We start from the raw sequence: 23,341 nt of genomic DNA on the forward strand, positions 1-23,341 counted from the left end.
CACAGCACACCCCTCCTGGGTATTAGTATGGCTCCAAGAGACCCAAGGGTTAGCCTAAGCTGTTAAAGTGCATACAAGAACAACTGCATAAGGTTTTTCCTTTCATCTTGTTCTGTGTCCTAAGAGCTTTGTGATCAGTGAGAACATTCTCTCTGGTTTCTGCCATTTGGAGGGTGCACTTACCAGGGTGTACCTTGGTGGTTAGTCAAATAGACTGGGGATCCAAAACACACAGTTACAAACAGCACACTCTTTGTCCAGCCGTGTCAGCTCTCAGGGGACTAAGTCCTAAGAGGCCTTAGCCCATAAGAGGCCTTTGTTGTCTTAATCTTCATTGCTTGTCAGTGCTGGAAAAATCTCATTCCAGTAGCACCTATGCAGTGTCACAGATGAGCAGGTCTGTAACTGGAGGCATCTCATGATTTCATGGGAGATTGGAGATGCTATTTTTAACTACACTATCCTTACCACCTGTGCAACAAAGGTCTTCACTTTCTTAAACTAATTTTGGGGGTGAACTTTTGAATCATGGGGGCTACATCATCTACACCAGATGCCTCTTGCATCTTTGGTTATGACAATAAAAAGCTTATTGGTTTGAATTACTATTAATAGGTCCTACTCAGAAACGGCCAGACAATAGATCCTTTAAATTGGCTATATTTGAAGAAAAGTCCTTTATAAAGAACTCTCAGTTGTCTTATTAGAATAACAGCTAGCCTTAGAGACTCCCTTGACAGGATAAAAGAACAAAATTAGACTTAAGACAAATATATGCCCATATCTCATGAAAATTTCCTTTCTTAAAATCCAGTTCCATCTGCCTGTTTTAACTTCCCTTTCCCTGTATTTGCAGAAAGCACTCCAGCTTAATCTCTAGGTTCAAAATATACAGACTACTCTTGTAAATGCTGAAAGCCAGAAACTGAATTTATCAAAGCACCTGGGACAGGCGGTAGGGCTCAATTTGCTAAAATCAGGCTCTGCCAACTTCAGGCATTTCTTTGCAATAACTTTCATCAATATATCCTAAACCCCACCAACACTACAAAAAATTCATATCCCCTAAACAGCAACAGATCTTTTAATTTATAAGACCCTCTTTCCTCCACTTTCTAAAGATCTGACCAAATTTAGAGAATAGTTGTAAAGACTAATTGCTATTCATAACCTCATTCACAGAGACCTTGACCAGCTGCTAAGGGGAGTTCTTCCAGCCCAAGAGTATATTACCGTTATTAGACAGTTTAGACTGCTTCCTGAAGAAGCCTCCCTGCATGGAGGAACCAGGACCACAATTTCTCTTAGCACCTCCTACATATGAACTGCAAGGCCAATATTCAGACTAATAGCCAAGGTTGAACTGTGTACCTAGAAAGAAGGCTTTTGTTAAAATCTTATACAGACTTTACAAAGGCATAAATCTTTTGATTCCCGTTTTAGTTAAAAATCTCCCTGACATAAAGAGATAAATTTAGTTAAAAAGGTGGGACAGTCCCGTGATATTTAGGCTGTAATCCAGTTCCTTGGGGAATTAAAAACAACTGTCTTTGTCTTATATGTATCTATAAAACCAGAGATGCAACTCTAAAAACAAGTCCAAAGCACACCCATCTTTATAAACCTCACCTCTCAAAATGTTTGTGGATATTATAAAAATCAAGATACTGGAACAAAATTGTCCTATACTTAGAAAAAAACTTTCATTGTTTCTCTGTCCCTTTAAAGTTACACATCTTACCATGTCTTTGAAGTGTAAACATAGCACACAGTCACCTGAGACTAAAGAAAAAAAGGGAGGAGGGGAAAGAAGCCTTTTTAAAAAATACCACTACTGAAAGGGCTTTTCTACCCAAACTCTAGCAGCTCTGATAACAGGCAGATATGTTCCAAATTTCACCTTAGAGAAAACTTGGATACTTTCTCTGTAAACCTTCTACTTCCATCTTTTCAAGGACCTAAGAGGCATTCTTTGAAAGCAAACTTTAGGGAAAAGATTTTCATTAAAAAAAAAAAAGAGGAAGTAACAAAAAAAAAGTAAAAAAAAAAAAAGAAGTAGGTATTTGAAAATTGAGCCTATAATGTTCTCTCTACAAATATTAGTAAAATAAAAGCTATAAGTAATAGTTGCCCCTTGTTTGTGTATTTCTGTGTCCAGGTATGTTGGTAAATGTGAGATATTTACCTCCATATGATATTGCTAAAAATAATTTGTAAAAAAAGCTCTATTTAGTTGAAGACAAGTACTTTTAAGGATTGGGCAACTAAAACTCTCAGAAAGATAGAAACAAATCCAAATGTTTTTCAAGTTCATGTGATCTAGAAAAATATTTGGTATTAATCTAATTTAAGGGTGCCTTGGTGGTAGAGTTAGTTAAGCAACTGACTGTTGATTTTGGCTCAGGTCATGATCTCAGGGTCCTGAGATCAAGTCCCATGTCAGGCTTCATGTTGAGTGTGGAGTCTGCTTGAGATTCTCTCTCCCTCTCTCCTTACCTCACCCTTCTTCTCACCCCCAGCTCATGTTTTCTCTCTCTCAAATAAATATTTAAATTTTTTTTATTGGAGTTCAATTTGCCAGCATATAGCATATCACCCAGTGCTCATCCTGTCAAGTGCCCCCCTCAGTGCCCATCACCCAGTCACCCCAACCCCCTGCCCACCTCCCTTTCCACTACCCCTTGTTCATTTCCCAGAGTTAGGAGTCTCTCATGTTCTGTCACCCTCACTGATATTTTCACTCATTTTCTCTCCTTTCCCCTTTATTCCCTTTCACTATTTTTTATATTCCCCAAATTAATGAGACCATATGATGTTTGTCTTTCTCTGATTGACTTATTTCACTCAGCATAAAACCCTCCAGTTCAAATAAATAAATCTTTTTTAAAAAAACTAATTTAAGATTGTTGGTATTAACTAAAATTGACATGTCATTAAAGATATTAGCATTAAAATTAAAACTTTTATTCTGCCTGTATTTATTTAAAGTCAAATAAATTGATGTTATCTCTGTAACAAATAATTTAAAATAATAATAATAGCTTGAAAGGATGACTTTGATGATGTCTATTGAAGTTTTTACAGGTAATCTAAGCAAAATTGTTAAGAACAAATAAAATAGATATAAATAAGATTGAAAGTTTACTTTTAAAATAGTTTCTCCAAATCTTTCTGATAACCTGAAACCTTAAAGTTTTGCTAAATTAAATGATAAATTGGGTTGAATTCATTAAATACCTAACTCATTTTCTAAAAAAGATAAAGTTATTAAAACTCAGTGCTGAGTATATGTTTATCTATTTTGGTCTTTTTATAAAGAAACCAAAGATAAATTTATTATTTAAATTATTAAATTTATCCCAAAAGTAGAAGTTTACACTAAGAAGACTCCTTTAGAGTGTCATCCACATGAATAATTCTAATAGTTATTTAAGATATGGAAAAAGATTTAAGCAGATTACAAATAGAAACATGATATTTAGTATAAGAAAAAGATATCAATTTCCCTAAAATGTCATGATATTTCTAAAAGATTTTACAACTCAATATTAGCAAAATATAGGGCAGCAAATCTCTCAAGACACTACTTTTGGTTATTTTAAGAATATTCTGAAAAGCCACTAGACATTGTGTGCCTGTGCACTGAAAACTTAGATTCATTCACCTAAACATATTCCAATTCAACAAATTTATCATTCAAAAAATAGAACTATGGAGCAAGATATACATATAAAGCATATACAAGCCGCTTTATAAATTTTGTCAACCTCAATTAGGAAAATGCATAAAAGAAAAACCAAATGATGTAAACTTAAATGAGAAAATAAGGATATCAACTTTTATATAAAGCAAATTTTGAAAATACTGCATGTATATAAATATTACTGAAAAAATTGATAAGACTTTTAACAGTGCTAAACTCTGGATGGTAACATTGTAACTAATGGGTCTTTCTTCTTTTTTTTTTTTAATTTTTTATTGGTGTTCAATTTACTAACATACAGAATAACACCCAGTGCCCGTCACCCATTCACTCCCACCCCCCGCCCTCCTCCCCTTCTACCACCCCTAGTTCGTTTCCCAGAGTTAGCAGTCTTTACGTTCTGTCTCCCTTTCTGATATTTCCCACACATTTCTTCTCCCTTCCCTTATATTCCCTTTCACTATTATTTATATTCCCCAAATGAATGAGAACATATAATGTTTGTCCTTCTCCGACTGACTTACTTCACTCAGCATAATACCCTCCAGTTCCATCCACGTTGAAGCAAATGGTGGGTATTTGTCATTTCTAATAGCTGAGTAATATTCCATTGTATACATAAACCACATCTTCTTTATCCATTCATCTTTCGTTGGACACCGAGGCTCCTTCCACAGTTTGGCTATCGTGGCCATTGCTGCTAGAAACATCGGGGTGCAGGTGTCCCGGCGTTTCACTGCATCTGTATCTTTGGGGTAAATCCCCAATAGTGCAATTACTGGGTCGTAGGGCAGGTCTATTTTTAACTCTTTGAGGAACCTCCACACAATTTTCTAGAGTGGCTGCACCAGTTCACATTCCCACCAACAGTGTAAGAGGGTTCCCTTTTCTCCTCATCCCCTCCAACATTTGTTGTTTCCTGCCTTGTTAATTTGCCCCATTCTCACCGGTGTGAGGTGGTATCTCATTGTGGTTTTGATTTGTATTTCCCTGATGGCAAGTGATGCAGAGCATTTTCTCATATGCATGTTGGCCATGTCTATGTCTTCCTCTGTGAGATTTCTCTTCATGTCTTTTGCCCATTTCATGATTGGATTGTTTGTTTCTTTGGTGTTGAGTTTAATAAGTTCTTTATAGATCTTGGAAACTAGCCCTTTATCTGATATGTCATTTGCAAATATCTTCTCCCATTCTGTAGGTTGTCTTTTAGTTTTGTTGACTGTATCCTTTGCTGTGCAAAAGCTTCTTATCTTGATGAAGTCCCAATAGTTCATTTTTGCTTTTGTTTCTTTTGCCTTCGTGGATGTATCTTGCAAGAAGTTACTGTGGCCGAGTTCAAAAAGGGTGTTGCCTGTGTTCTCCTCTAGGATTTTGATGGAATCTTGTCTCACATTTAGATCTTTCATCCATTTTGAGTTTATCTTTGTGTATGGTGAAAGAGAGTGGTCTAGTTTCATTCTTCTGCATGTGGATGTCCAATTTTCCCAGCAGGTGATGTAACCAGTGGGCTCTTATGTACAGTCAGGTTGACAGGACAGATAGACCATGAACCTTATGCAGGTTCAAATTCTGGCTCTATGTCCTACCAGATATGTAAACTTGGCTCTCTGTGCATCAATTTACTCATAGGACATTTTAGTTATTATACTTTTCAGCTCCAGAATTTCTACTTGATTCTTTTTTATATTTTTTCTTTATTCACATTGTCTATTTTTTGAGACATTGTTCTCCTGGTTTCCTTTGGTTCTTTGTCCATAGTGTCCTTTGGCTCTTTGAGCAAATTCATAGGTCATTAGGAGATAATTTAAAGATTACATTAAGGGAAAAATGATAATACATGTGCAGCATTTAGAGTAATATTTGGCCCATTCATAGTAAGCCCTCAACAAATATCAGCTTATTATTATGGAAGACCAGCTCTGAGCCAGTCTTAGGGGCATTGGTAATGTAAAACTTTCATGTAATCCCTGAGGAATGTTCTTCCAAAATTCCTGTCAGTTTGCCATTGTTATGTCTATTGTTATGTGTTTATCCTTCACTGATACATACAAAATGAATCAATAGTGTATAAAACCCATTACAGAAACCACTAAAAAATGTTCTCAGTATTGGTTAGGCAAGGTTAGTCTTTTTACAGTGCCACGGTTGGTATTGGTGGACGATGAAAGAGATGGAATAACAACAACAGCAAAACTAGAATCACTTAGAGAGTCATAAATTAATGGAGAAGAGAATCCTTACTTAGTAACTTCTCTGAAATATTTGTTAACCAAGTGGCAAAAAAACCCCAAAAAGCAAAAACAAAAAAACAACCCATTCAGAACCACTTAAATTCTTACCTTGAAATTATAAATTTATATTTTTTAATGATTGAAGAATTATATTTTTAAGCCTGCAAAAATTAAGAAGAAAGGTAAAGCAAATTTTTATCAAACCTTTCAAATGAATGCCTCCTTAAAAAATATGTATTTCAGTCTACATTTAACATAAACAAAAAGCTTAACATTGAAAAACAATTACTGCAGCTGTGACATGATTAATATAATTATAATAAGCAAAATAATAAAGTAAGTAAATAGTAATAAAGTAAGTAAAGCATTTCTCTATGATCAGCCAATTTTCAAAAAGAACACACTCTAAGTGGAGAAGAGAAAGTTGAGAAGGAGATGAATTAGCCTCTAGATGTTGGGGTCTGCACAGAGTCTAAGCTTCACAAAATCCACGTGAAGTAAAAACGTGTTTCCATGTAATTGGTAAAGAGACTGAAACTAAGGGAGGTTCAGTACCTTGCTCAAATCTACACTTTGGTAATAATAGGGAAGTCACAGCTCTTCTTTATAAATATATGTCAAATTGAATCTCACTAAAAATCTTATTAAAACAAAATAAAATAATAGTATGATACTCTGCTTATTAAAAAGTCTCAAAATATCAAAGCTTCTATAGGTATTATAGTGTCATTTATAAATTAAAAAAGGAATACAAATATAAATAAACATGGAATATACCTTTAATTATTTTGCATTGTTAAATTAGTCATTGTGAAGTTGGCAGCATGGAAAATTATTTGATATGAATGTTAAATTAAAAATAAGATATTATATAGAATTAACTTCATCTAGCTTCCAAAAGAGTAATAAGAAATAATATAAAATAAAAAAAATTATTAAATTTATGAAATATACTCATAAATTTGCCAATCTAAAAAATTCTGTTGTAACAGACAGATCACAACTGCTTACTATTTAGTTTTTACACAAGAAAATTAAGAATTAATTAATAATTCTAATAAATGTAATTAAGGCTACTAGAAATTATAAGGGACACAACTCTGCATACAAGGAAAGTAAGATATGTGGTTTTGATAAGAAACATATTAGAAATAGAAATACACTTTTGTTAAGGAAAAAAATTGTCCTAAAGGGAGATTGGTTATTCAAAGAGGGAGAACTAGGGATAAAATCTGAATATAAAAAAAAAAGTTGCAAAAGGTTCATTAAAAAAAAGAACTAAGGAATTTTATGTGTGTTTGGTTGTGGCTAAGATTAGAATAAATTTATTTAAAATGAGTTTTAATATCAAAAGCATACTGGCACAAAATTAGAATTTGGTTTTTCTCTCTGTTAAAAAACAAAAGTTTCTAAGGTTCTTGGTCTGCTCTCAATAAAAAACTATAAACAAGGTTTTTCTTTACATTTAATGTAACCTGTGTAGAAAACAAAAATTCCATGTTTTGTCTTTATCAATCTTTGGTTATTCAAGAAAACTGAGTCTTCTTAATATTTAAAGAGCTAAGCTTTGTTCACAACTACATAACCTTCTATATTTGCTTTTAAAATCTGTCACTCTGGTTAAATAGTTATTGTTTCATAATGATCTGGGATCAAATTTAATCAAATGTTCAAACTTTCTAATAGTTTTTTTACATATTTTCCCAAATCAGATTTCAAAATGAAATCTTTTGACTAAAACCTAACTGAGGTATTTCTAGGAAGCTCCTGGAATACTTCAAAATTGTTGTGAGAAATTTAATTAGGCTTATTTGTTATGTTAAATTACATGGAAAGCATTGTTAAATAAGCGATTCTAAACTCTCTTAAGTTATATTTGGGTATATATATATGTTATTAAAATAGTGTTCTATCTGGGGACAAATAGCATGGAAAGAGTGATCTAAAAATGCCTGGGGCACACACAGGGAGATTATTTGCTATTCTAGGAGCACTTCCCTGAGAGGCAGCATTCAGGGAGACATCTCTTGGAGAATAAGGGAGCTGGTTGGCACCAATTCCCTCCCCTGCCCCTTAGCATAAACACAGAGTCACCTAAAGGAAGCAGGTCAGTGCAGACACTATCTGCCCAACTTGCTTATGCCAAGCCCCCTCCTTGGCACTCTGGCAGGACTGCCCTTCTCAATTAAGCTTACTACATAGTTCCTGCATGGCAGGCCCCTCCCCAAGAAGACCAGCACAAAACCCTGTCTGCACCACATCTCCTGAACCAGAGAGTTCTTCAGGACCTCAGTTCTGTAGTTGGTAATAGGTTTCATTTCCCAAGCAGACCAGAGCACATCTAGTTATAACTTGCCACATTCAGGCCAGGGACCAAACACTGGCCACAGCAAGCAAGGAGAGCTGCTCCAGACAAATGGTCTGAAGGACAGAGCAGCCAAAACACAACAGCAGAGTGCATACAGCATACACTGGAGACACTCCCTAAAGTTTCAGGCTCTGGGCACTACTCAACCTCTTCTTCATAAGGCCATTACTTTCACCAGCAGGAGACATAACAGACTTTCCTAACACAGAGAAGAAGGCAGAGACTTAGACAAAATGCTGAAATGGAGAAATTTATTCAAAATGAAAGAACAAGATAATACCATGGCCATAGATCTAAGCAAAATAGTTATAAGTAACATACCTGATGGAGAATATAAAGCAACAAACCTAAGGATACTCACTGAGCTTGAGAAAAAAATGGAAGACATGAGACCCTTACCATAGAGATGAAAAAGTTAAAAAAGAATCAATCAGAGATGAAGAGTGAAATATAGGAGATTAGAAACAGGCTTATTGCAATGAATAACAGGCTGGAGGAAGCAGAGGAATGAATTAGTGACCTAGAAGACAAAATAATGGAAAACAATGAAGCTGAAAAAAAGAGAGAAAGAAGAATCATGTGACTCATGAAACAGACTTAGGGAACTCAGTGACTACATCAAACATAATAACATTCATATTATAGGAATCCTGGAAGAAGAAAGAAAAAAGTATACACGAAATTTATTTCAAGAAATAATAGCAGAAAACTTCCCTAATTTGGGGATGGAAATAGACATCTAAATCCAGGAGGCACAGGGAACGTCCATGAAAATCAAGCAAAGCAGGCCAACACCAAGGCATATTGTAATTAAATTTGCAAAATATAGTGATAAAGGAAAAATCCTAAAAGTAACAAAACAAAAGAAGTCTTTAACTTTTAAGGGAAAATCCATAAGGCTAGCTAGAGATTTCTCAACAGAAACTTGGCAAAACAGAAAGGAATGACATGAAATATTTATTCAAAGTGCTGACTGGGAAAAATCTGCAGCCAAGTATACTCTATCTAGCAAGGCTATCATTCAGAAAAAAAGGAGAGATAAAGAGTTACAGATAAACAAAAACAAAAAGAGTCTGTGAAAACTAAAACTAAACTAAAATATTTGCAAGAAATATTAAAGGGGACACTTGGAGTGCAAAAGAGAGACCAAAATTGACAAAGACAAGAAAGGATCAGAGAAAATCTCCAAAAACAATGACAAAGCATGTAATGAAATAGATATAACTGAACAAATGGATAAAATGGATAAAAAACAAAACAAACAAGACCCATCTATGTGCTGCCTACAAAAGACTCATTTTATTTTTAAAAATATTTAAATTTTAAAAATTTTTTAGAAGGGCAGACAGACTCTTAAGCAGGCCCTATGCCAGCCAGCATGGAGCCTGACACAGGGCTTGATCTCACAACTCTGATATCATGACCTGAGCTGAAATCAAGAGTCAGACACCTACCCAAATGAGCCATCCAGTTGCCCCAAGACTCATTTAGGTCTTTAGACTCACTTAGACCTAAAGACACCTGCAGATTGAAAGTAAGGAGGTGGAGAAACATTTATCATGCAGATGGATGCTAAAAGAAAGTCAGAGTAGCAATATTTCTATTGGACAAACTAGACTTTTTTGTTCCTATATTGTTTTTATACTGCTTTGATATCAGGATAGTACTGGCCTGATGGGATGATTTTAAATGTGTTCCCTCTATTCCATTATTTGTAAGATTTTGATTAAGCTTGTCATTATTTTTTTTTAATGTTTGGTAGAATTCACCAATGAAACCATGTGGTCCTGGGCTTTTCTGTGATGGGAGATTTTTTGATTCCTAATTCAACTTTCATTCTTGTTATTGGTCTAATACAGCTTCCTATTTCTTGGATTCAAGATTCATGATTCAATTGTGGTAACTTGTGCATTTTTAGGAATTAATCTGTTTTTCTCCCAAGTTATTTGATTTGCTAGTATATAATTGTTTATAATAACCTGTTTTTACACTATTTCTTTGGTTATCTGTTGTACTGTTTTCCCTTCCATTTCTCATTTTGGTTTCTGGGTCTTCTTTCTTTTCTTAATGTAGTTAAAGGACTGTCAATATTGTGGTTTTTTTGCATTTTTTAAAACTGATCATTGTTTTCAATGTTGTTATTGTTTATTCTGGTCTTTGATTTTTCTTTGTTCTTTCCTTCCTCTACTAAATTCAGCTAAGTTTTTTATATTTTTAGTTCCTTGTGGTGTAAAATTGTTTATTTGAACTTTTTTTCTTAATACAAGCATTTATAGCATAAATTTGACTCTGACATCTGCTTTTGCTGTATCTCATAAGTTGTGGAATGTTGTAGGGTTTTTTCTTTTGTTTTAAGACATATTTTATTTTGATTTGCTGTTTGATTTATTTGGCCCATGGCTTGTGCAGTAGTGTGTTGTTGAATATTTACGTATTAAATATTTAATACTTACATTGTAGATTTTCCAGCTTTGCTTTATTGTTGATCTTTAGTTTTATACCATTGTGGCTGAAAAATATACTTGGTATGATTTAATTCTTCTTAAATTTGTAATTTTGTAATATGTCTTTTTTTAAAAAAGATTTTATTTATTTATTCATGAGAGACACAGAGAGAGCGTGAGAGGTAGGGACACAGGCAGAGGGAGAAGCAGGCTCCGTGCAGGAAGCCTGATGTGAGACTGGATCCTGGGACTCCAGGTTCACACCCCAGGCCAAAGGCAGGTGCTAAACCCGCTGAGCCATTCAGGGATCCCGTAATGCCTCTTTTTATACGATTTAACTGGGGGATTCTCAGTGTGTACTTGAAGAAAATATGTATTCTATTTTTCTTGGATGGAATGTTTAACATATATATCTTTTATAAAACATGTATTTTGAAGCATGCTTCAGGTAAAAATGTTCTTATTTAAAAAAATAATAACTTTAACTGAAGATACTTGTTACAAACAAAGCATATTAGAGAGAAAATTGATAGTGGGGGAATAGGTGAAATAGGTGTAGGGAATTAATGGTACACTTATCATGATGAGCACTGAGTAAAGATATGTAGAATTGTTGAATCACTATATCGTACACCTGAAATTGATATAACACTGTATGTAAACAATACTGGAATTAAAATTGAAAACTTAATAAAAACTTAAATTAAGTATTCTGAAATTGTATAAAAGTTCTAGAAATCTGATGTTCTAATATGTTATTATCTTAAAGTGTTGTATATCATTAAAACAACTAAATTTCCTTGTTAATACCATAATAATAAACTCTAATCAGATCTTTAACTATGTCAGTTTTAAAGTCTTTTATCATATACAGTTACACTTTTACTCAGATGCCTCTACCAAAACCTCTTACAAATGTCTTTCATCTTCAGAGAGATTTATGGAGAAGACTTGAAAAATACAGGTTTCTGATAACCTTAAGATCAGAAAAATGAACTGGGTAAGAGTCTCCAGAACTAATGGTAAAACTGAATTCAAGCAAAACAAGAAGTAATAACATGGGACTAAATAAACTGAGAAAGATGGTTATAATTTTTATAAAATTTTTGTATCAAAGATTGCTGATTTTTTAAATAATTTATTTTTCTAGATTTAAGAGAATTTTTTCTTAAGCTAACTGAGTTACAGCAATTTGATAAAATATACCTTTGTGAAAAAGTTGAACATTTCTTTCTTTTTTTTTTTTTTTTTTGCTCAACTCAATCTGGAAGTCAATTTATTTGCAAAGAATCTACCATCATGAGAAAACATTTATGAAAATCTTCATCAGTACAAAGCCCAGAAGCTCCACTTAGGGGCAACAAATGTGGCTATGATGCTGAACAACTCTGGTCTTTCCCATAAAATGAGTAACATCTAACTGACAGAGTATACTGACCCTTGAATCAGCAACCCTCAGGTTTCAATATAGGCATGGATATTTTTAAATAAGTAAGGCTAGAATGAGCTATGGAGTTTTTAAGAATATATTGAGTGATAAATGGCGATTATATCAGGTGATCTGAGCAGACCTGCATAGGTAATAAACCACGTCACACGGGTAGAATATGCCAGTACCAACGTGTATGGCTCCCCATTTCAGTAAGACTACGTGGTTCTCTAGAGGAAGAAGAGGTGGCCTTCTCAGCTTTTTATTGGTCCAAGTTCTACTAAGGCTTGTAGAATTACCTACCATCAGGTCAATGCTTCTGTCTAGAAGAGGATTCCAGTTCTGTCAGCAGAGGAAACTAGACATTAAAAATCTAAGTCAAGGTTATATATAGGATGAGTCTCAGAAAACTGAATTGTACAGACACTTAGGTAAAAACCATTTCAAAGAATTTGTGAGCGTTAAGGTTAATAAGGTCTTTTCAGAGATGCAGCCTGTGAAGAACCCCCAACACTACATAGATAGTGAACAACAAACAGCAGAAGGAAGTCTTGACTCAAGTGAGGAAGACAGAAAAATATTTACATTAAAGAAAGGGTTCAAAATGAAGTAATATTTACAGGATGCTAAAAAATTAATCTTCAGCCATAATGAGGCCTCTTCGAGCTCCCAAAATCTTTGCTTTCTTCTCCTTTCGTCTTTGTTCATGTTGCTTCCGTTGTTCCTCCTGAGTCTGGAGAGGAGGTTGTTTGTAAGTTTTCTTGTGGAATCTAACTCTGTTGGCATGTTGCTTAAGAGAACTATTTTCCTTAGGTTGACCCCATGGTTTCAGTTTGCCTTTGTGTGGCTCGTAGTTGAGGGGACGAGACAGACTGGCTTTGAGATCAAACACTGGTTTCTTGTTGGAGACTGGAGTCTGTGCTGCCTCAGTTGTCAACTTGAATGGAATAACAACAGAAGCAGAATTCCCCTTTGCGGTCTTTAACTTGCATGTCCCGAGCATAGCCTGGCCTTTTGGAGTACTCCCACATACGGTCACATGTGGAGACTTTCTGGCTGCAGTCTTGGTCAGTGAACGCTTATGTTCATTATCTTTGGTAGCAGCTGAAAACCTGACGTTCATCTTAGTTGCCAATAGAATGGAATGCTTGGAGGAACCCCTTCCCACACAAGGTGATCTGGCCTGTAGGGCCCAGGGGCTGGCCCTGCAAGTGGCGCTGGCTGGAGGGAGTTCGAGCCTCAGGGAGCCTTCCCCAGAGAGGAACTGGAGTCACCACCACTTCTTTGGTGACCAGCTGCTTCTTCAGTTCATTAAATGAGTTGTATTCTTCAAAATGTTTCTTTTTCCTTTCAATATATTGATCAATGGACTCCATTTCCTTAAAACGAGCCTCATGAAGCTTCTTAAAGTTTGGAGTAGCACTTATAGTTCTTTTACTTTTTCCAGGTTTGGAAAACCCATCTGCGCAGAGAGGCTTCTTTCTTTCTGCAGGTACTTTTGAATCTTCATTACCATTTATTCTTCTTTTTCCTGTGGAAACTGCATTCTCCTCTCCTTGGTTCTCATCTAGTGGTGGAGGAACTCCTCCAACAGTTCTGAGATCCTGGTTTTCCTGCTTCTCTGGATTCTGGAATTCAGTGTGATCATTTATTTTTATCTCTGAATGATCCTGGGAGTCCGGGTTCTTGCACCTTCTCCTTGTTTTGGTGATGTGGCCAACTGTCTCCCTCTTAGCTTGTTCCTGGCTGCTCATCTGCATCTCTGTCTCATCCCAGGAGGACGCAGAAGTTTGGCTTCCATTTTGACTCTCATTTTCTTTTTTTTTGCTTCGTCTTTAAGGTAGGCTTTCAAGGCTTTTAACAACTTGTCTGCCCTCAGGTTAGCCCGGAGGCCGAGACTCTTGGCCAAGTTCTGCAGGTCGCTGTACTTGAAGGAGTCAAGCTCCTCAAGGGAGGGTATGGCCATGGCGAGCTGCATCCAGGCGACCACGCAGAGGACGCATACCCCACACGCAGCAAAGCAGTTCAAAACTCAGGCGCCACTCAGTTGAACATTTCTTTTTCTCCTTACCTCACCCCTCCAGAATTCAGAAACTCTCAGTGCATGTTCTTATGTTTTCATGGCAATGTATTTATTTGCATAAGTTCATTAAGAGTCTGTTCTCCTTTTAAGAGGACACAATTGGAAACATTGGTTATATTACCAAGGCTTTAACTGGAATGTCATATTTGTGAGACATGCATAGACTCAGATATGTCCAAAGAGCTTTAAGGAACTAAGGTTGACCATACAGAGCCAATAAACCCCATTGGGAAAAATAGCTTGATATCTTGCTTCCAGGTTTCTGAGCAATCTTTTCAGGTGAATAAAGAAGGTCACTTTCTGGCAGGTTCAGGAACCTCAGGATATTTTGGGGATCTTGAGAAGAGAAAAATCAATCCAAATCTATAGGTATTGCAGGCTGTCTGATGACAAGTATTTGGTTTTCCTTCTGGCCTTGAGAGCCTATTTAAAATTCAATCTAGAGTTAAAAATAGAGCTACCCTATAACCCAGCAATTGCTCTACCAGGTATTTACCCCAAAGATACAAATGTTATGATCTCTTTCTGAAGCCATCTCAGATCAACTAAGCCTACATTTCCCCCTCTCTTAAATACTGAATGTGTGTTTACAATTAGTCACTTAGTGGCACGTGGTTTCCTATCATCTACCACTCTTTTTCATATGAATGAGTTGGTTTCTCCAATGGGATTCTATGCTCCTTGAAGGTTGTTACAATGCCGAATTCATTTTCCATCTCAGAGCACCTAACAATGCTTTATACAGAGTAGATATTTAATAGTTAATTGTGAAAAGTGGTAGAATGAAATGGAATGGAATGGGATGAAAAGGAATGGGATATGATAGGATGAGATAGGATGTCAGGAAATTGCATGGAGAGTGCAGAGGGGAAGGTGGATTAAAACATGAAAGGCCTGGAAGTCAATCAAGTATATATTGAATGGTTTACAGTCATTAAAAATTGTGTTTTATTGTCATTGAAAATTGTGATTTCATGGAGTCCTTTATGAGCCCAAACATCATGTCTTCATTATAATTCATCAAGAGGTTGCACGGGCAGAATGACCATTTGAAACTTACCAAAAACCTACTTCCTTACCTTTTGGGAAGGCTTCCACCTATCCTCCCAGGACAAAAAACTATCCATCCTTATGTCAAAGATGTTCAAATATTGAGAATCTTCCTCCTGACCTAATGTGCTTTCTTCCCACAGAACTCAAGCCATCTCACAAAAAATACCTTATTCTCCACAGAGGAAGTTTCAAGGTAAGTTTTTATGTTTACTCCTCATTATCCCTGAAATTGACCCCAGTCAAAATTGAGAAACTGAAGAAGATTTATCTTTGGGTTGTCTCCATTCCTTCAAAAAGGCTTTTTCCTTTCTCCCAAATATTATGTCCATGTCAAGTACTTAGTTGATTAGATATTTTGGGTGAATGGAGCCTTCTTTGGTATCATTCATATCATTTCACAAACGCCTGAGTTAGATCTAACAAGAAAATAAGTGTGAGCTGACTTAACTGAGCTAATTAAAGCTACAGAGGCAAATCTAGAACAAGATTCAAAACTTTTCATAGGAATGTCTGGGTGGCTCAGTGGTTGAGCCTCTGCTTTTGGCCCAGGGCATGATCCTAGGATCCAGGATCGAGTCCCACATCAGGCTGCTTGCGGTGATCCTACTTCTCCCTGGGCCTGTGTCTTTGCCACCCCCCCCCCCCCGCCCCGTCTCTCATAAATAAGTAAATAAAATCTTAAAAAAAAAACTTTTCATAAATGCCATCAGCTTCAACCTGACAAAACACATACTTTTACTCTTAAGATTATTATCTTCACACAGTATCTGTTTTAAAAAATATGTATCTTTTCCAGGTTCCCTCTGTTCTTAAAAAATAAGTATAGCACAATTCCGAATAGCAAGTGTATAGCTCCAGATTTTTTAAAAGTTCAGAACAAATTTAAGGCTCAAATGCTCTACTGTCAATATCAATGTATCAGCAAAGGCTAGAATAAGGTATAAAATAACACGAATGAGAGACCTTCTAGACAGAGGTAGACAGTTATATTTCTTTTTGTATTTGTATTTGTATTTTTTATTATTTATTTTTTAATAAATTTATTTTTTATTGGTGTTCAATTTGCCAACATATAGAATAACACCCAGTGCTCATCCCATCAACTGCCCCCCTCAGTGCCTGTCACCCAGTCACCCCCACCCCCCGCCTACCTCCCCTTCCACCACCCCTAGTTCGTTTCCCAGAATTAGGAGTCTCTCATGTTCTGTCTCCCTTCTTGATATTTCCCACTCGTTTTTTTCTCCTTTCCCCTTTATTCCCTTTCACTATTTTTTATATTCCCCAAATGAATGAGACAGTATGTTTGTCCTTCTCCAATTGACTTATTTCACTCAGCATAATACCCTCCAGTTCCATCCACATCGAAGCAAATGGTGGGTATTTGTCATTTCTAATGGCTGAGTAATATTCCATTGTATACATAAACCACATCTTCTTTATCCATTCATCTTTCGATGGACATCGAGGCTCCTTCCACAGTTTGGCTATTGTGGACATTGCTGCTATAAACATTGGAGTGCAGGTGTCCCTGCGTTTCACTGCATCTGTATCTTTGGGGTAAATCCCCAGCAGTGCAATTGCTGGGTCATAGGGCAGATTTATTTTTAACTCTTTGAGGAACCTCCACACAGTTTTCCAGAGTGGCTCCACCAGTTCACATTCCCACCAACAGTGTAAGAGGGTTCCCCTTTCTCCACATCCTCTCCAACATTTGTGGTTTCCTGCCTTGTTAATTTTCCCCATTCTCACTGGTGTGAGGTGGTATCTCATTGTGGTTTTGATTTGTATTTCCCTCATGGCCAGGGATGCGGAGCATTTTCTCTTGTGCTTGTTGGCCATGTGTATGTCTTCCTCTGTGAGATTTCTGTTCATGTCTTTTGCCCATTTCATGATTGAATTGTTTGTTTCTTTGCTGTTGCGTTGAATAAGTTCTTTACAGATCTTGGATACTAGCCCTTTATCTGATACGTCATTTGCAAATATCTTCTCCCATTCTGTAGGTTGTCTTTTAGTTTTGTTGACTGTATCTTTTGTTGTGCAAAAGCTTCTTATCTTTTTTTACATATACATATTTTTTACTGAGTTCAATTTGCCAACATATAGTATAACACCCAGTGCTCATCCCATCAAGTACCCCCCTCAATGCCTGTCACCCAGTCACCCCATCCTCCCGCCCACCTCCCCTTCCACTACCCCTTGTTCGTTTCTCAGAGTTAGGAGTCTCTCATGTTTTGTCACCCTCCCTGATTTTTCCCACTCATTTTCTCTCCTTTCCCCTATAATCCCTTTCACTATTTTTTATATGCCCTGTATAAGTGAAACCATACGATTGTCCTTCTCCGATTGACTTACTTCACTCAGCATAATACCCTCCAGTTCCATCCATGTCAAAGCAAATGGTGGGCATTCGTCATTTCTAATGGCTGGGTAATATTCCATTGTATACATATACCACATCTTCTTTATACATTCATCTTTCGATGGACACTGAGGCTCCTTCCCAGTGTGGCTATTGTGAACATTGCTGCTATAAACAGACAATTATATGTCTAATCCAGAAAAACTCTATTCCTTAGCTCTTCTGTAAAGAACACTGATTTCTTGGATACAACATATATATATACGTATACACACACACGCACACACATAATCAATGCTGAATCTCTTTCCCAATTAGAAATTTGATTTCAGACTCTTTTCAAACGACATCTAAACAAAAGAATATGTTATAAAATATAATCAAGGTAAGTTATATTTTTAAAATAAGCTACCTAGTATTGCAAATCTCAATTGTATTCTTGTACATAAGAGTATTTTGGTAGAAGAAAATATCAAAGTTAGCTTAGAATCCAAATTTTGTCTGCAAAAATAACATTGTTCTATATTGTGTAAGTACTGTGAATTAATGGTCCATGTCATTCCAGAATCTTTCTCCACCAACAGGATAGTAGTAAATACAGAGTTTTTTGCCACCTAACATGGGCATAGGCAGTAGCTTTTCATTGACAGATGTTGTGTGGCTCTCTTAATGTGATGCTGCTTATTAAATGTCCCTGGTTCTTCACTTCTCACTGCCTTTACCTACTCATTGAAGAGTGTCTACCAAAGTGTGTGTGTATATATATATATATATATATATATATATATATATATATATCACGAGATACACATCCAAGCACATAATCTGCTACAGAGTACGTTTTTTCATCATGTTTTCCCAGGACTCCATCACCCAGTGATAAGCAGTACTATCAATGTAGATCAAGGAATAGCAAATGTATAAATAGTTAAGCAGGAAGAAAAAGAGCTAGGAAGGACTTAAAAACCATTCTCAACTAAATGTGGTGGGACAAACAGGCTGTGAATTGCTACAGGACCTGCAGAAATTATTTACAATTTATAAAGTCTTTTTTTAATTTATGAAGTTTTTGTCAGTCTTTTCCCCAGTTATCCATGTACACAGTGCTATCTCCTGAAGGTAAGCAGTTGTTTATGTCAATGGACTATAGAAACAAAAGTTTGAAGGTATCCACCCCCTACAATCTCCTGTCCCTCTCCACACACAGTTTCTTTCCCCAAAAGTGCTATGATCTTTTACTCACTAAACAGCATATAAAGTCAAGTTGGGGACACCCATCCAAATGGGGTTGTAGTGGGCATAAAAATGTCTTCCTTTTCCATGGCTATGGTGAGAATTTCTCCTTTTCTTACCTTTTATTCTAGATCAGGGATCAGCAAACTGTTTCTATAAGGGGCAGGTAGTAAAAATTTTAAGCTTTCTAGGACCTGTGAGATCTTTGCTGCATATTTTTATTCTTTTTCATTTTTAAACAGCCTTTTAAGAATAAAATAATCATCCCAGCTCACGAACCTAAAAAAAAAAAAAAAAAAAAAAAAAAATAGACCATAGGCCAGAATTGCCCTACTGGCCATAGTCTGCCAACCTCTGCTCTAGACTACCAGATATTTAGTATATTAGTCAGCTACTGATACAATGATATATTTAAACCACTCCAAAATTCAGCAGTATATAACAATGAGCTTTATTTTGCCTACTCACAGATCTGTAGATCAACTAGAGCTGCTCTTTCGATTTCTCAGCCTAAAATAATACACATGTGTCCTAATTTTATTTTACCCATAGCTTGTTTTTAAAGGAATTTTGACATAAGAGAATATTCCTTTTTTGGGAAAATGCATCCTTATTTATAAAGGAAAGTTACTAAAGTTGGACGTTTTCTGTATTGGAAAGGAATCATCATGCTGACTGAATTTCTTCTATATTTGCCATCCGATTTCTTTTATTTTTTTCCTTCTGATTTCTTTTAAATGATAAAGTAGCTAACATTTATTAGCATATACTATGTGTCAGGGACTACTTCTGCCCTATAAACATATTAACTTATTTAATCCTTCTACCTATTATTCCCAAACTAAGGCCATTGCCCAAGGTCATTCTTCTAGGACATGGAGGAGTCTGTGAATCAGCAGATTGTACTGCCTCTCAAGATTTCCTTAAGGCTTATGATAATCTTGGCACTTCTCCTGTATAAAATAACAAGATAAATAAAAATAAGAGCCTATCTTCAGATTTTAAGTCTTAAAATTATTTTTTTTTCATAAAACTAACCCTTCTGTGATGCAAGATAAGTTTTCTTATGAATTAGACTTATCATTTTCATAACACCCACATCATGAGATTTGTTTATAAAGCCTTCAAGCTACTTGAACAAAAGAATAACTGTATAATCACCAGCCATTTTTGTTACGCCAACCAATCAGGTCTGCCAAAGGCTGATTATTTTAGATATGCACATGTGTTGAACATTGAAACACATCTGGCTTTAGCCATTTGAATGTAAATGGCTTAAAGAAAATTGCTTCTGTGTTTTTATGACAGTGTATGTTGGAGTTAATTTTCTTTGAGATATAACAGACACAGAGTAAACTATGTAAACGGTGCTAATCTTAAGCATGCAACAGGTAATTTTTTACTGTATAAGTAACATATTCCCCCAACCTTCCTTCTCCTCTTCCTATAACTATCACCCAGATTAAGATATAAAATATTTCCAGTACCCTACAAAGTTCCCTCCTTCTTTTTTCCAGTCTACAGTCCCATACACATCCACCCTCAGATAACCAGTATTTGGTCTCTTATACCTACAAACTATAGTTTGCCTTTTTTTGAATTTGATATAAATAAAATCATACATGTATACTCTTTTGTATCTGGCTTCTTTCACTCAATATATATGGGGTTCATCCATGTTGTTATGTGTAATAGTAGCTTGTCCTTTTTATTGCTGTGTAGTTTTCCACCATATAAACACACTACCATTTATCCATCCTGTTGATGAGCATTTGGCTTGTTTCTAGCTTTGGATATTATGAATAAAGCTCTTATGAATATTCTTATATTTGTCTTTTCATGGACATATGTAATCATTTTTCTTGGGTATGCTGAAAAGTGGAATTGCTGGGTCAAGGGTAGATGTGTGTTTAGCTTTAGTACAGTTTTCCAAACTGATTATGTGGTGTTACATGTTGAAATACCTAATCAAGATCTGTAACATTGCTTAATGGTAGTGCTCTGTTTAATGGTTCAGTTGTAAATAAAGTTTTTACATTACACATGCATACACAGTCGTATTAAAATGCAGTCTTCTGATGAAATAAAATTTTGAGTTTCAGTGTGATTACTAAATTTGGCAAGTATGCTGGGGTATTCCATCTAACATCTCTTCATCCTCTAATTATGTACCTTATTTGAAATTAACCTCTTAAAAATGTGTTTATTTATTGATTCTGGCTGTAATAACATAACAATCACTTTCCTGAGCCCAAGAGGTAAATTCTACAAAACTTTCCTATGTGATCCAGCAGTCAGATAGGGCCCACTTCTGTGTTCTAGAGCCACTATAGAAATGTAAGGGGAGAAACAGCAGGAATCTCTAGGAAGAAGGTGTTCCATTTAGCTGGGATGCAAAACTCCCTACTCTTGCTACATTAAACTTGGGCATCACAAACTGAGAAAAGTTGTGAAATTCTTGTTTTTCCCCTGTCATTCTTTAAAAAAGGCTATTTCAATTATGGCATACTAGATTAAGAGAAGCAAGAAGTGGGCAAAAGTCAGGACCTTGAAGGAAATCCATGCTAGAGAGAAAGTGAAGGCTGTAGGTAGTAGAGCAACCAGGAAGACATGACATGATATAAAAAGTTGTGCTAAACTTAGTGGTAATGGCTACTATCTAAAAATTTAGATTGTCAGCCCCTACTGGAGACCATCTTTATACATAAGTCATTTGGTTTAGCTTTGGTCCTACACTTCTTATAAACTTTCTGTGACTGAAGTCCCAGCCTGTTTTAGAGTTAAGCCCACATAGGTCACTGTGAACCACACGTGAGTTCGTCCTGAGAGAATCATTCTAATGTGTGCTCATTTGAGGACCAGGATCCTTGGGAAACAATGTGGAAGACTAGTTCTATATTCTCTTTCAGGTTTGGCTTACTAGATAGCTTTAATCCAAGCTCTGTCACTGCTGTGAATCTCTCCCCTTTTCTACTTTTTTGCTATGATTGACACAACTTGTATAATTAGAATTTGATAAAAAATCACAAGATTTTTCATAATCACAAGATTATGAAGTTGATAAGTATCAGTTAATTCACTCTGAAAAGCTTGGGAAGGATGAAGATGAAGAACACAACAGAGGATAACACTTAGATGTATATATCAAAGGGATACATTCATGGACATTCAATTAGGAAAACACACAAATCATATCAGAACATATTTCAGGACAGCAACTAACAGAGAAAGACACCTTGGCTCAGGTCAGGCTGAAACTCAGTAAAAGAGTGGCCTCATTCAATTAAATTTGTAATAGTGAGAAAGAGCCTGGGAATTTTCACACACAGTAAGGCCCTCAAATATATTATATGATGGCAAAGGATACTAACATGTCAATGCCAAAAGAAAGTAAGGCACAGCAGAAGTATCAATGAAGTTGAAATAAATGTTAAAGCCAAAGATGATAAACATTCATAGCAGGGAAGAACAATGACCAGTCTCTTTTGAATGTGTTTGTATATATTTCTCCACTAATTACTTAAAAGCAAATGAAGAAACCAAGCTCCCTAGTGAGAAGTAATGACTAGTGCAAGAGAATATTTTCTAAATACGAACACAAGGTTTTACCAACCAAGGAGAAATGTTCCTTAAAGTAGGTAAATAACTCTAGGAAAGAATATAAAATTACACAGAGTTTATATACTTGCTTATTGTTCTTTTCTTTAATTCAAAGGAGATGTCTTTATCTGTCGTATCTATGTATCCTAGATCAGTGATTCTAGATCTCAACCCTGGCTGCATATGAGAATTTTAGGTGAATGGGTGGAAGGGGTGGGCTTTTATTTTATTTTTTTAATGATGCCCAGGCCCCAATGCAGACCAAGTAAATCAAACTGGGGATGAAGCCTCAACAGAATCCAATCCAAGTAATTGTTTACATACAGTCTGCTTTGTTCCTTAAAGGGTTTAAAGTGCTTTATAACCCTCAGGATGAAATTTAGTCTAACACGAATTTACCTTACATGGCTTAGTTACTACCACAATTTAGGCTATATATGGCAGGCATTAAAATTGAGGCTTCAAAGCATTGATTGAACACAATAAGGAATACACAAATGAGTTAGATATTCTTGCTCTTATGAACCTCACAGTCTAGTAGGAAAAGAAAAGTGCTTAATAATCATAATGTAATAGTGAATACAATATGTAGCCATGGAGAGGTACTCATGGAGGCAATTAAAAAGATAAAAGTATCACACATACTTTCAGGGATCAGAGAAAGCTCCATTAAAACAAGTGACTGTTTTGTCCAACCAGCGAAAATTTATTGAGTTTTTACCAAAAGCCAGACACTCTTATGTTAAGATCAACAAAGACAACCAAACCAGTCAATATTTATATGATGGTTAAAGGTATCAAAGCATAAACAACAGGTCTAAATTAGATATTAAGAGAA

General features: G+C 35.8%; 1 protein-coding gene and 2 long non-coding RNA genes across 3 annotated transcripts in view; 1 reads left to right on the forward strand and 2 right to left on the reverse strand.

Annotated features, from left to right (window-relative positions):
* The window catches only part of LOC119868168, a 207,633-nt gene extending 207,303 nt beyond the window's left edge, over positions 1-330 (reverse strand). Inside the window, exon 1 of the long non-coding RNA XR_005385916.1 lies at positions 184-330. This is a non-coding gene — a long non-coding RNA (uncharacterized LOC119868168). The remainder of the gene's footprint in view (positions 1-183) is intronic.
* LOC119868169 overlaps positions 1-23,341 on the forward strand; it is a 42,231-nt gene that overhangs the window by 683 nt on the left and 18,207 nt on the right. Inside the window, exon 2 of the long non-coding RNA XR_005385917.1 lies at positions 15,452-15,504. This is a non-coding gene — a long non-coding RNA (uncharacterized LOC119868169). The remainder of the gene's footprint in view (positions 1-15,451; positions 15,505-23,341) is intronic.
* On the reverse strand, positions 12,795-14,208 carry LOC119868166 (nucleolar and spindle-associated protein 1-like). Its single transcript, XM_038586470.1, is given in 3 exon segments — positions 12,795-13,334; positions 13,336-13,998; positions 14,001-14,208. Coding segments are annotated over 3 exon segments (1,341 nt in total). The 5' UTR covers positions 14,154-14,208; the 3' UTR covers positions 12,795-12,809.

Source organism: Canis lupus, chromosome X, assembly GCF_011100685.1.
Source record: "Canis lupus familiaris isolate Mischka breed German Shepherd chromosome X, alternate assembly UU_Cfam_GSD_1.0, whole genome shotgun sequence".
Lineage (NCBI taxonomy): Eukaryota > Metazoa > Chordata > Mammalia > Carnivora > Canidae > Canis > Canis lupus.